The sequence below is a fragment of the Miniopterus schreibersii genome (genome assembly GCF_964146895.1).
Source record: "Miniopterus schreibersii genome assembly, chromosome: 8".
In the NCBI taxonomy this organism is placed as follows: Eukaryota; Metazoa; Chordata; class Mammalia; order Chiroptera; family Miniopteridae; genus Miniopterus; species Miniopterus schreibersii.
Genome location: NC_138109.1, coordinates 4969519 through 4982350, shown reverse-complemented (window position 1 = coordinate 4982350; position 12832 = coordinate 4969519). Strand labels below are relative to the sequence as shown.

The 12832-nt window shown below is 44.0% G+C and overlaps 1 protein-coding gene across 3 annotated transcripts in view; it reads right to left on the bottom strand.

Moving 5' to 3' along the window:
• Positions 1–12832, bottom strand: part of MTOR (mechanistic target of rapamycin kinase) — a 99130-nt gene that overhangs the window by 61164 nt on the left and 25134 nt on the right. For all 3 annotated transcript variants that reach the window (XR_013999378.1, XM_081144969.1, XM_081144970.1), the window contains exons 21-28: positions 11268–11435; positions 10676–10788; positions 10205–10367; positions 8362–8454; positions 7578–7724; positions 4820–4962; positions 1841–2003; positions 1558–1703 (exon numbers count right to left, since the gene is read on the bottom strand). Coding sequence is in view for 2 of the 3 variants with exons in the window: in XM_081144969.1 (XP_081001095.1) it covers positions 1558–1703; positions 1841–2003; positions 4820–4962; positions 7578–7724; positions 8362–8454; positions 10205–10367; positions 10676–10788; positions 11268–11435 (1136 nt within the window). In the remaining variant the exon portion in view is untranslated. The remainder of the gene's footprint in view (positions 1–1557; positions 1704–1840; positions 2004–4819; positions 4963–7577; positions 7725–8361; positions 8455–10204; positions 10368–10675; positions 10789–11267; positions 11436–12832) is intronic.

Sequence of the window (12832 nt, the reverse complement as noted above, 5' to 3'; positions counted from 1 at the left end):
ATCTGGAGGGCATTACGCTAAGTAAAATAAGAGACAAAGACGGACAAATATTACGTGGTATCACTTATGTGAAATCTAAAAAAAAAAAAAAAAAAGCTGATTTCAGACAAACATAGAATAGAATGGTGGTTGCCAGGACATGGGCGACAGGGAAATGGGAGGTGTAGGTCAAAGGGTACAAACCGCAGAGCTTCAAGTATAGGCTTTACCTGGGGACAGAGGCGTTTGTTTTCTTACAGCCAACATTAATCTGCAGGGAATTCTGAGGACTGATTTTCAATTATATTGGCTTAATAATTTAAATGACCTTTTGAACACTTTTCCAGGCCCCTGACTATATCTTTCTACTACAAATGTGCATAAACATTAATGAATCTATTATCTCTCAAAACTGGGGGAAATCTGGGGTAGGGTGAGGGAGGTTGCAGAGAAAGGTTAGCAGGGAAGTTAATGTGCAAAACTAGTTATTGATGATCAAGTTACTATATTCAGTTATCAAACAAGACTGCATGACCTAAGCCAGAGACTGAAGGAAGCAGCACAGGTTTCACATTTGCGGGGCCTAGTTAGAAACTAAAGTCCACCCCACAGGATGGCATGTTTCTAAAATAACATGTGGTATTTGAGAAATCAACATTCTCTCCAAGTCCAATTTAGCTGGGCAAGAACATGATTCTATTTTGATTTTTTTGATCACTTTTTAGTGTCTACAGGAATACTTTTTAGTATCTACTCAAAAGCAGAGCTGGCAGAGAACTTGCTATCTGATTATGCTCTCAAGTGAAGGAAGCACCACGCCTGGCAGCCTGTTCCAGCCACAGAGGAGGCACTTACTAGCCAGGTGATTTTTCCTAAACTGTCATGTTGGCATTTATGTGAAGATAATTAGATCCCAGGGCTAATATTCTCTGATCATCATCAGGGAAAGTGAGTTCTCCAGGAGCTGGAGCTAGCAGTTTGGGGTGCTTGTAATTTCATCACAGTAGAAAATTTATTAAACAACCTATTTTGTCCATACCTAGAAGACTGAATACCAGCTTATGAGAGGACAGAACATAACCAAACCAGGGGAAAGGACCACTGACTCTTAGACTTCACTGCCTTTTATAATCACAGAACTCCAGAGGAGCACCATGCAGGCACCAACATACGTGGTCAACAAAAGCCCACCCCATCTCTGGGTGGTCTCTGAGGCACAGGAACCAGTGCTTCCCACTCCTGCCCCAGAGAGCGCTATCTAACCCAGACATAAAATCAGTTTTTCCTAGGCTGCTATGGAAACAAAACTGCTTCTAGATGGACTTCACTGGGATAAGCAAACAGAGGTTGAAAAACAAGAGGAGCCCTGGTGCTAAGGATCACCAGAAATGATAACTGTGGCTGGAGTACTGGGAGAGCCATGTGCAACCCCTTCTCATTTAAATGTGTTGACCAGACCTGATGGCAGATTTCACAGAGCAGAAGTCTCCACGTGACTCCAGTGAATTGGCAACAAACAGTGGGAGGAAAGAAGTCATTTGAGATAAAGGCAATAATTTAAAATGGTTTACAGCCTACCTGATGAGAGACTCTAGGATGGCGGGGGTGGGACCTTTCTGGAACTCCAGTTCTTTGTAGTGTAGCGCTTTGGCATATGCTCGGCACTTGGCAGCCCTCTCACCCAGCAAAACAATGCCATTGTCATCTCTCAATGGCAGGGGGCCCTGGAGGAGAGCAGAACCCCACAGCATAGGAAAATGGCAGGCAGAACACAAACAGGAGTGGGCTGCGTGGGTGCTTCTCCCCTCCCACCAGCTGGTTCCCTGTCGGGCTCCACCTGGACAACGGGGAAAAGTCTCACCTTGTCACTGTGTTCCATAAATTCAGCCAAGTTTAAAAGAGTTTGTGTGACTTCGGCGATGTCCTGTGAGGTGAGGGCCAACTCGATGCTTCTGATGAGCTCATCCTGCTGGTCTTCGTTCAGTTCAGACCAGCAGGACACAAAGGCAGCGTTGAAGAGATCCCTGAAGGCAGAGAGGAGAGGACAGAGAGGCTGGAAATACCTCTCACGCCTCTGCCCGGTGCAGAGTCATACATACCAGGCTACTCCTGGCTTCACTGACATTGGTTATACAGAGCAGTGCTGTCCAATAGAACTTGCTGGATATGGCCTATATCTTCCCCGTCCAATATAGTAGCCACTGGGCATTGAGGGCATGAACTGTGTGGTGAGTATGACTGAGGAATTCAATGTTAAGTTTTATTTCATTTTCATTAAATTAAAATAACCCCATGTGGCTAGTGACTACAGAATTTTATAAAGCAGGTATAGACACTGTGACATACAGGGCCTGTGTTGGGGGCAAGAGGAGAAAGAAGAGTAGAGTAAAAGGCACATTTCTTGGCAGTTTTTGCACCACTGCTCCTCATGGAACAAATGAACAGAAAGAGGACTTCTATCATAGAAATTGGCATTAATGGATTCTGAAAATAATCTTCAAATGGTTTTTGGGATGTTTCTCAGGCAATGTCCAAATTCCTAAAATTGGAAATGGCAAAGGCAGCATCTGCTACTGCTTTTCAAAATAAAACCAGAATGCTTTTTTTTGGATGGTCATAAACAAAATGACAACAGAACTTAAGGAACTGGAAGCATTTGAGAATAGAATTCAAGTCCTCAAGTCTTAAAAGATTCTCTAAGCCAGTCTCTCATAGCTGGGGCCTTCAAAGACCTGGAACCAGAGGTGCTAATTCTAACATTACCAATACAATTTTAAATCACTACAGCATCATATGGGTGAACATATTTGCTACCCGACACCTGAACTTCATCCTATCCCTTCGTTTTTGGTGAATGTGGGAGGAGTGGAGTTGGAAACTATAGAATATGCCTATAATGTGTAGGTTAAGCATTTGATGGCTCTGCATCCACTTTTTGTTACATTAAAAGATCAAATCAGCCCAGCCAACGTGGCTCAGCAGTTGAGCATCGACCTATGATCCAAGAGATTCCCCATCCTGGCACATGCTGGGGTTGTGGGCTCAATCCCCAGCAGGGGGTGTGCAGGAGGCAGCCGATCAATAACTCTCATCACTGATTTTTCATTTTTCTATCTCTGTCTCCCTCGCCCTTCCTCTCTCTGAAATCAATTAAAAAATATATTTTTTTAAAAAGAGTAAATCAGACCAATGTATGTAATTTGGAATCTATCTGATGGAAAGAACACTATTTGAAATTCAAAGAGTAATGTAAAGACGGAAAGAATTCCCATACAAATTAAGAAATAAGCTTTCTGATTTAGGTCCGAGGCTACATTGGATCCCAAATGAAAATAGATGGCACTAAGGGGTAAACACATATGTGTGTATTTATCACAAGTCTCTTGGATGACACTGTGCTCAAAAGTGACTTGGAGTAGAAAAGAGGTACACCACGCCAGCTAAACATACAAAATCTGCACACTACGGAAACAGAGAAGTCCTAGGAGCTATTTTTAAAGCATGATAAAAATATTTGAAAGAAATGAGAGGAACCAAATCATGGCATCAAAGCAACAGTCCCAGGGACCATCACTAAATACACTGTTAAATCACCACCACCTGCTAAATACACTCCAACAGCATACCAGCGGTGCGGCCACAGTGAAATGAAAATGCCTTGCTCTTTGCTTTTTACAATTGAGAAGAATCATCTGTAAATTAAATCACTATTTTATGCCTCATTGTAAATAATAAATGTCCACTTAGAAAATTTTGGAAAATAGGGGGGAAAAATGAAGATAAAATAATCACTCCTTAAATCTTCTCACTTAGAGATAACCATTGCTCTACTACTTTCTGATCTTTTCCCTATGTACAAATATTTTCAATAATTTAAGTCACGCATTTATACCATTTTGTATTCCATTTTCTTCGCTTACATTATACTACAAATCTTTTTAATGGCTGTTTAAGATTTACTATTTAAAAGTTGTTTTTTTATGGCAAATTCTATTTTCCAAAGATGGCTGCAACACTCTGCCGTTGCATATGCTCTTCCAGGACTATCAAGAGGTGGTATCCATGTCTCCACCCCTTGAACGTGAGTGGGTCTTTGGTGACTACCTTGGACAACCGAGTATGGCAGAAGTGACACTATATGACTTCCAAGGCTGGATCATACAAATACCATGCACTTCCTTGGGGACACTCACTCTTGAACTCAGCCAGTATTCTCCAGGGAAGCCTGAGCAATCCATCAAGCAATTCGTGTGGAGAGGAACCAAGGCCCCTGGCCAGGGCTGAATTTCTGGTTGATACTCAGACCCAACTTGCCAGACATATGAATAAGCCATCTTGAAAGTAAATCTTCTAGCCCCCAGCCAAACATCCCCCACTGACTCTGTGTGGAGCAGAGACAAGCTGTCCCAAGTCCTGACCAAACTGTAGAGCCATGAGCAAAATAAAATGACTGTTGCTGTTTTAGACCATTAAGTTTTGTGGTATTTGTAATGCAGCAATAAATAATTAGAATATATTATTATTGGAAACAGGTTGTATTAAACTATTATATAACTGTTTTCAGAGTTGTAAGTGACTTTGTAACTTTGTAATTACAATTTTGGACCTAAATTTACTGAGGAAGGGTCTACTAGTAAGGTTAAGATGGATGCTGTTCCTGCATGATGAGCTTTTTCAATCTGCCCTTTTCTTTACTTTCCCCCCAGAAGTTAGCAAAATTAAAACTACTAGCCCTTTTACTATTGCCTAGTACTATTACCAATTCTCATATGTCATTTTCTATGTGTGGATCACCTTGATCCCAGTCTGCAGTTGGACAGAAGGAGCTGACACATCATACCTGGCCATCGGGTTGTAGGCCTGAGCCAGGGCCCAGCATGAGCGCAGGGAGGGTGATGAGGAGTCCTTCAGCAATTCCAGGCTCAGCCGCCTCAGCCACTCCAGCCAGTCATCTTTGGAGACCCTTCTGGCAGCTCCCCAGGCCTGCAATCCCACAGGTGACAAAGAAAAACCATCAGCTTCAAGGGACAACTGTGAAGAGTCCTCATCTATTTAATGATTATTCTACTTCTTTGATATATAAAATTAAACTCCTCATGATAAAACTCCCCCAGATCACAAAAATGAAAGAGTGATATTTCCTTAAAAAGCCATAAAGCAATAACAGCAAATTCTAGAATATACCACAGTATAGAAAAAGCCTGTTTCACAACCCATTTGTGCCGGATTGTATCAGCAAAGCAGAGAGCTCTTACAGACTGAGAATGGATGGGGTCTATCACATTCGGAGTGCATTCAACTAATGGCCTCCGTAGTGTGGGGAGGGCCCTGGGCACTCTGTATTAGGACTCTGGCTCACCTGACGGCAGAGTCACACAGGGAGAGGGGAAGTGCTCAGGTTCTCAGCATCACAAGTCATGTTACAATCAGGTGAGCAGTTAGCCCAAGGCACATGGCACCATGGTGGGATGGAGACAAAGGTATAGAGCAGACTTAGTCTTTACTTTGCAGTACATGCCCTACAACTTTCCTCAACTCTGAACTCTCCAGGCACCGAGAGTTACTCCAGGGGCAGCTTAGGGAGGTGGGTGGAAAGACTCTGGCTCTGGACATGCGCAGTATAGTGCAGTGGCCACAGCCACACTCTGGAGCACAGGGGCTTGAGTGTGAATCTGGGTGTCTAACCTTGGGCAAATTCCTTAACTCCTCTGTGCCTCAGCTTCCTCCTCTGTAAAATAACGATGAGTTCCCACCTCATAGGGTGTCTTAAGGATTAGCTAAGTTTTTATGTGTAATGGGTTTGTAACAGTGCTTGGCACAGTCCATGCTGTGCGTGTAGGGGCCTGTTACTCTGGGGTGAGAAACGCCTGGCTGGAATCCCGGCTCTGCCACTCAGAGTAGTGGCGCTCTGGGCAAAGTACTTGTCTGTTGCATTTGAGCCTCAGTCTCCTCATCTGAGGATAACGTTATCTAAGGGCACAGCTGGGAAAGTAGAGTGAAACACGGTTGCAGTTATTAAAGTGACATCTCTTTGAATTGGCCTGGTCCTAACTACTAAATAACAAACTTTAAAAATATGTTCTTAAAAGATTTCTCCAGCAAAACAGACATGTTGATCCTCTCTAAACTAGGGAGATCACAGAAGTGAGAGAAGTTCTCAAGTGAGGTGAACTTGATCTCTTTTCTCAGGTTAGATAATCTAGAGATTCTTTTTTTCTATTTGGCAATGGTTATGCTCATTTTTCCAAGTCTTGGGTAGAAAGCAAAACTCCCTGGGAGCAAGCTAGACTACTGGGGAATTTCCTAAAATAGAGACTAAACCTCTAAACCAGGGTAGACAGCTGCCTGGCTGGAAGAACACTCTGACCCTGGGCAGGCTGAAAACATCTGGGTGGAAATGGCCTTGCTTGGTCCTTCCCTCAGTGTGAGGTGTAAATACGGTGGCCTCAAAACTGCCTGGGAATGCCAGGCGACTTACGACCTTTCTTTTCCTTCTAGAGTTTGACACTAGCAGTCCAAAGCCCAGGCGGAAAAGCTGCATCACTCCTGACCCAGGGATCTCTCACCATGCCATCTGAAACTCACACATCTCTTAGCAGTGGCCACTTTAGAGCTGTCTGGGAAAGACTGACACCTCAGTCAGTAATAAACCCCAAATGCTCCGGACTGTGTGTGAACACATGCCCACAGGTCTGTATTCACATCTTTATGGGCCTGGGCAAGTAGAGAAAAGGTCACGGGGCCCCAGTCCTGCCCAGTTCCTCACCTCACTCTGCTGCTACACAGGAAGTGCAGCTGCCCATAAAGGACGAGGAATACCACGTGAACATCCAAACCTCGAGCTGCCGCCACTCCCCAGAAGCACTAAAGACTAATGCAAAAGGGGGAAAACAAGCAACCTGATATATCTACTTAAAAGTCAGTGATGTAACTATGATGATTCTGCTCATATCCACTTCAGAGATTTTGAAACTGCATGTGCCTAAGTGGATGGCTGATGGCATACATGGTGAGAAGCTGGTTATATCCCAGACTTTGGGCAGCATAGCATGGAGAATTCAGTACATATCTGCAAGAATCAAAAACCTCACTACTCAAAGTGTGGTCCATGAAACAGTAGCATGGGCATTACCTGGGAATTTGTTAGAAATGCAAAATATCAGGCCTGACCTTGCCCCACCTGAATCAGAACCAGCATTTTAATAAGCTCCCCAGCGGTTGGTAAGCCCATGAGCCAAGAAGATTGCAAAGCACTGCTTTAAAGAGCCATCATCAGTCTCCGTGCTAACTAGGGGCTCGCTGGTTGTGTTCCATTCACGTAAAAAATGTTACTGGCAACCAAGTATTCTATGATCAAAGCTCCAAGGGAGCACAAGAGGACACTCTGCTCATTATTTTTCCTCTAGTAAAAAAAATTTATAATTCAGACACCCTGAGAAAGACAAAATGACCTAAGTTAATGGTATCTAGATTTTCAGAAAAATTCTTGGGCTGGTTTTTGGCTGTCTTAAACAAAAGGTAGCAAGAGCTGAAAGTTTTGAACAAGAGGGAAGAGCAGGGTTCTCCTTTCCAAGTCTCCCAAGAAACACTGGACCTGCCTTTTGGAGGTTGATGGTGCTGACGTGCAGTTTCTTCATGGGTCCCGTTTCTACTGGTCCACTAGCCAGTGCATCCCCTTGGCCACTCCTCAACATTCGGTGCTGGTAAATCAAAGGGTCCTCCTCTTCATCGGCCAGGGTGTAGCCCTGCAACCAGAGATTATAAACAAAACCTGCTACTCCAGAGGTGCTCCTAGTTCAGAAAACATCCCTCAGCCTTAGGTTATTTTCTGGAAGAGCCAGGATTTAGGTAGGTATGGCTCCAGTATGGACAAAATGAGGCTGTATTCCCCACTGTAGACCAGTCTTTGCCGGTCACTCTTGGTCACGGACAAGAGTGTGAGCATGCAGCTGGCAAAGAGGAAGCAACTGTGAGCAATAGTAAAGGGGTGAGGAGCAGGGGCTGCAGAGTCCACAGCCTGTGCCTATGTTGGCCCACAGCCAAGAATGGTTTTTACATTTTTAAATGGTTGGAAAAAATCAACAGATTACTATTTTGTAACACGTGAAAATTAGAGCATAGTATTTTAGTGTGCATAAATAAATATTACTGGTTTGCAACCAGGCTCATTCATACGTGTGCACAGAGCTGCTTTCAGGCTGAGTGGTTGCTACAGAGACCACGTAGCCTACAAAGCTGAAAACATGTACTATCATTATAGAAAAAGTTTGCCAATCCCTAGTTGAGAACTAAAAGGGTAGACGTATTTCCATAGCTAAGATGACAAGAATACCAATAGGAAAGACCATGAGGGGCTTGGAAACAAAACGAAGCACAGTTCACCTTGACAATCCTGCAGATGAGGACATCGTAGCGCTGGTGGTTGATTCGGTGTCGCACCAGGACTTTGTTCACCATTGGAATGAAAATTTGGTACTATAACAGGAGATAAGGGAGATCAGAAACCATTACTTTGGAGAGTGGGAAGCAGAAAAAGAACATTACCACCACTACATTATAGCTATTTCTTCTGGGTTTGGGCTCGCTCTGCGGTATTCAGAACCACGTTTTACCCCTCCTGCTATAAGTCTACCCCAATCACTTTCCATCTGGGTTACTGCAGTGGCCTTTCAACAGTCTCTCCACTTCTACTCTTTAGCCTGTTCTTCCACATGGCACTGAGAGTAATCATTTAAAATATTAGGTCAGCTGCCTTTTGACCCAGTGATTCCACTCCTAGGAATGTATCCTAAGAATTCTGAAACATTAATCAGAAAGAATATATGTACCCCGATGTTTATAGCAGCACAGTTTACAATAGCCAAGATCTGGAAACAGCCCAAGTGCCCATCAGTAGGTGAGTGGATAAAAAAGCTGTGGGACATTTACACCATGGAATACTACGCAGCTGTAAAAAAGAAGAATCTTGTACCCTTTGGGACAGTATGGATGGACCTGGAGAATATTATGCTAAGTGAAATAAGCCAGGCAGTGAAAGACAAACATCACATGATCTCGCACATACGTGAAATCTAAAGAACTTAATAAACTGATGAACAGAATAGATTCAATGACATGGAAGCACAGATGAAACTGATTAATGTCATAGGGATGGAGGAGGGCAGGTGGGTGGAGGGGGAGAGAGTAACCAAAGAATTTATATGCATATACGCACAACCCAAGGACATGGACAATGGTGGGGAGAGGGACTGGGGAGGGGGAAGGGACGGGGTGGAACGGGTCATTGCGGAGAAAAAGGAACATCTGTAATATTTTAAACAAAAATAAAATTAAAAATATATAAATATATAAAAATATATATATATATATTAGGTCAGACCATAGTTGCCCTGTGCTCAAAATCCTCCAATGACTTCTAGTCTTGGCTCAGAGTAAAAGCCAAAGTACTTACAATCATTACAACAGTTAGAACAGTGATGTGCAAATGGCATCAGAATCACGGGGCGGGGGGTGGTGGTGGTGCTTATGAAAACAGAGATTTCGGGCTCCACAGCCAGAGTTTCTGGTTCAGTGGGTCTGGGCTGAGGCCAAGCACCTGCATTTCTAAGTTCCCAGCTATGTAGATTAGGACACTGCTCATCTGGGACCACATTTGAGAATTGCTAGCATACAACACCTAGTTCCCACGCACCACCCAGCCCTGCCTTCTGACCATTTCCGAGAACTTCAAGCACTCTGCCCATTTCCTCCTCTGAAGTCATTCTGCTCTCCTGCTGTCCCTTGAACCCTTCAAGCATGCTCCCATCTCCCACCCTTGTGCTGCTATCACTTCTGCCTGCATCCACCTCTCTGGGATTGGACTTTATTTAGGTCTCTGCTCAAATGTCCACTTATCAGAGGTCTCCCTGTCTACCCTGAATAAACAGCATCTCTCCCACTCCCACCATCACTCTTATGAAACAAATGTGTTTATTAGCTTTGCTTCGTTGCAATGTAAGCTCTGTGAAAACAAGGACATCATTCTGTTTAATATGTTATCCCCAGAGCAGCACTTAGCCCACATAGGTGGCTCAATAAATATTTGCTGAATAAATGAAGAAGGAAAAAAACGCCAATAATTCCAAGTTTTCCGACAGAGGTTCAAGGCCTACAGACTAATAAATGGAGAAGCTCAGTCTTTCTCCCAAAGGCAGGCGGGAGTGCACATCCGCGTAGGCTGCCTTACCTTCTTCCCCAGCTGGAAGACGAGTGAAGACAACGTGTCCATGGCTGTGGGGCGCAGTTCTGGGCACTGGTCCAGTGTTCGGACAATCGGGTGAATGATCCGGGAGGCATAGTCGGTGAAGTCCAGGGACTCGGTCAGGCGGTCCACTGTCTCCAGTGCTGCCCTACAACAACCACAACATATAGTAACTGCTAACATGCAGCCCCAACGTAAGAGAAGTAGCTGAGGCTACCTTACCAACCAGCACCCAATGGGAAGGTACAGCTTCTGAGGTATTTTAGGTGACATGGATCCAACATATATTTCAGTGGGATGGGGACAGTTAAGATTTCCATAAACCTGGGACATTTCTGGACTAAAATAACGGGAGTTGCAATAACAAGAAAAAGAAGGCTGGGAATTTTAAAATAGGATCTTTTCAACAAAACGCTAAAAGTTTGCTGATGGCTTGTCCCAAGGGCAGGTGCTTACTTCCGAGAGGGCAGTGGAACTTCAGGGGCATCGAACAGTTTCACGATGGGGGGCAACAACAAGTGCAGATAGTCGTCTAGGTTGGCGCCAAATAGCTGGATTGCAGCCAGCAGCTGCAAAAGGGAGCAAAAGCATGGCAATGGACAGGTGCAGTCAGGTGTCAAGTATCCAAGTACATGGAGGGGCAGTGCTATGGAGAACTCAAACTTCTGTGGGAACTCTGAAAAGCCTTTATTAAGTGGTTTGAACTACATTCTTTTGGTAGCATTTCCTCCCTTCACTTTATTTTGATCACATATTACTTTGCTTTCTCTGAGCTGATTTTAATTGGTAAGGAATTTGTTGCTAGATAACAGAGAAAATAGTCTCGGATAAAACATTTACCAAGAAAAATCCGTTAAAGGAGACAAAACATAAGGATAATCAAGGAGGATGGTGAGCATGCTGCAGACTGTGAGCTGCACGCTGCAATCTTAGTATTTTTAGTCAGTCTTATAGATCAAGCACCACCCTGTCACATAGAACAAGGTCTTGTCTCCTAGCTGACCTGGATGGATGCTGGAAATTCCTCAAGGATGCCCTGGCTACTCACCTTGATGGAGACGATGCGGCCTGGGCTGTTGTCATGCATGAAGACCCGTAGCATGTGTGGGATCAGCTGAGGCAGGTAGAGCTTGAATTCACCGCCAAGAGCTACCACAATTTGCTCAATGAGAAGAATGATTGTGCTCTGGATTGAGGTGTTCATGACCCAGAATTCCTATAAAGAGGGAAGAGACAGGAGCAAAGCCAATATGCTGAAATATGAACCAAGGAACTGAGATGGCAAAAAGGAACAAAAATACAGTGAGCACTGTCTGTCCCAAGATGAGCTCCTTCCCTCTCCTCTCCCCGTGTGCCCTTGTATCCTGTCACAGTGACAGTGAACAAATTAAAACTGCATTTCTCTGAATGCACAAGCCTCCTCTGCTCCTCTGTGCTTTGCTCATGCCACTTTTTGCCTAGAATCCTACCTCTTGCCCAGCTAAGCCTTATCTTTCTAGCCTCGGCTCAAGCCTCACTTCTCCTACAAAGGCTTTCCTATTCTCCTTCCATTATCCACTTTGGGTCCCTTTGCCCTCCACTTTTCTAGCATCTATAACATTTAATTCTCTTTGCAACCCTTCCTCTAATAGATTATAAGCTAGTTAAGGGAAAGAACCCCTTCAGTCCATCTCTGTCTCCCCGGAATCTAGCAGAGCACCTGGCATATTCCAGCCACCCAATATACCTTTACAGAATGAACAAATGACTATGTCTATGTCTATGTCACCTGGAGCTCTCAAGTCATCCAGGGTGGATTTTTTAAAAAAATATATCTTTATTGATTTCAGAGAGAGGAAGGGAGAGGGAGAGAGATAGAAACATCAATGATGAGAGTCATCATTGATTGGCTGCCTCCTGCACACCCCCAGTGGAGATCAAGCCCGCAACCTGGGCATGTGCCCTGACCGGGAATTGAACTGCAATCTCCTGGGTCCTAGGTAGATGCTCAACTAATGAGCCACACCCAGCTGGGCCAGGGTGGATTCTTTACTCTGGTTATCACCTGGTCTCTCCCAGAGGGTGATTTCACTGTTAACAAGGCTTTCTGCCCTTTCTGAATTTAGACTTTGCTAGTTATCACATGACAACTGTCCATGTCATTTTCAGGCCTGGAGAGTGCTGCAAAAGAAGCACTTTTCTATGCCGACATAATTACATTCTACATACGTTGCTAAAATAAAAGTGTGGTCAGGCCCTGCCTCAGCACTGCAAGGCAAACTGGCCCACGTCTCTGACACGAGGAAAAGCTGTCACTTAGAGTCAACTAAAAAAACATAGTTGCCTCCTGCCTTCTTTAGAACTGATAACAGAAACCCCAACTATGGCAACACATGCCTATTAATACTCATGCCTATTAATACTCATAATTCAGAGTGGAAATCAATAAAAACAAAGGCTAACTCCCCAGGAGGAAGGCTTTATAGAAGCATACAGTATTTTTATTTAAAAATTATTTTTAAAGCATAATAATTAGAAAGTAAAAACCATACTAAAAGGTGCTGGCAAAACATTCTCTCTGCTTGGAGCGAGAGAGATTCTCTCAGAGAAGTTACTGTTCTGTAGATAAGGAAG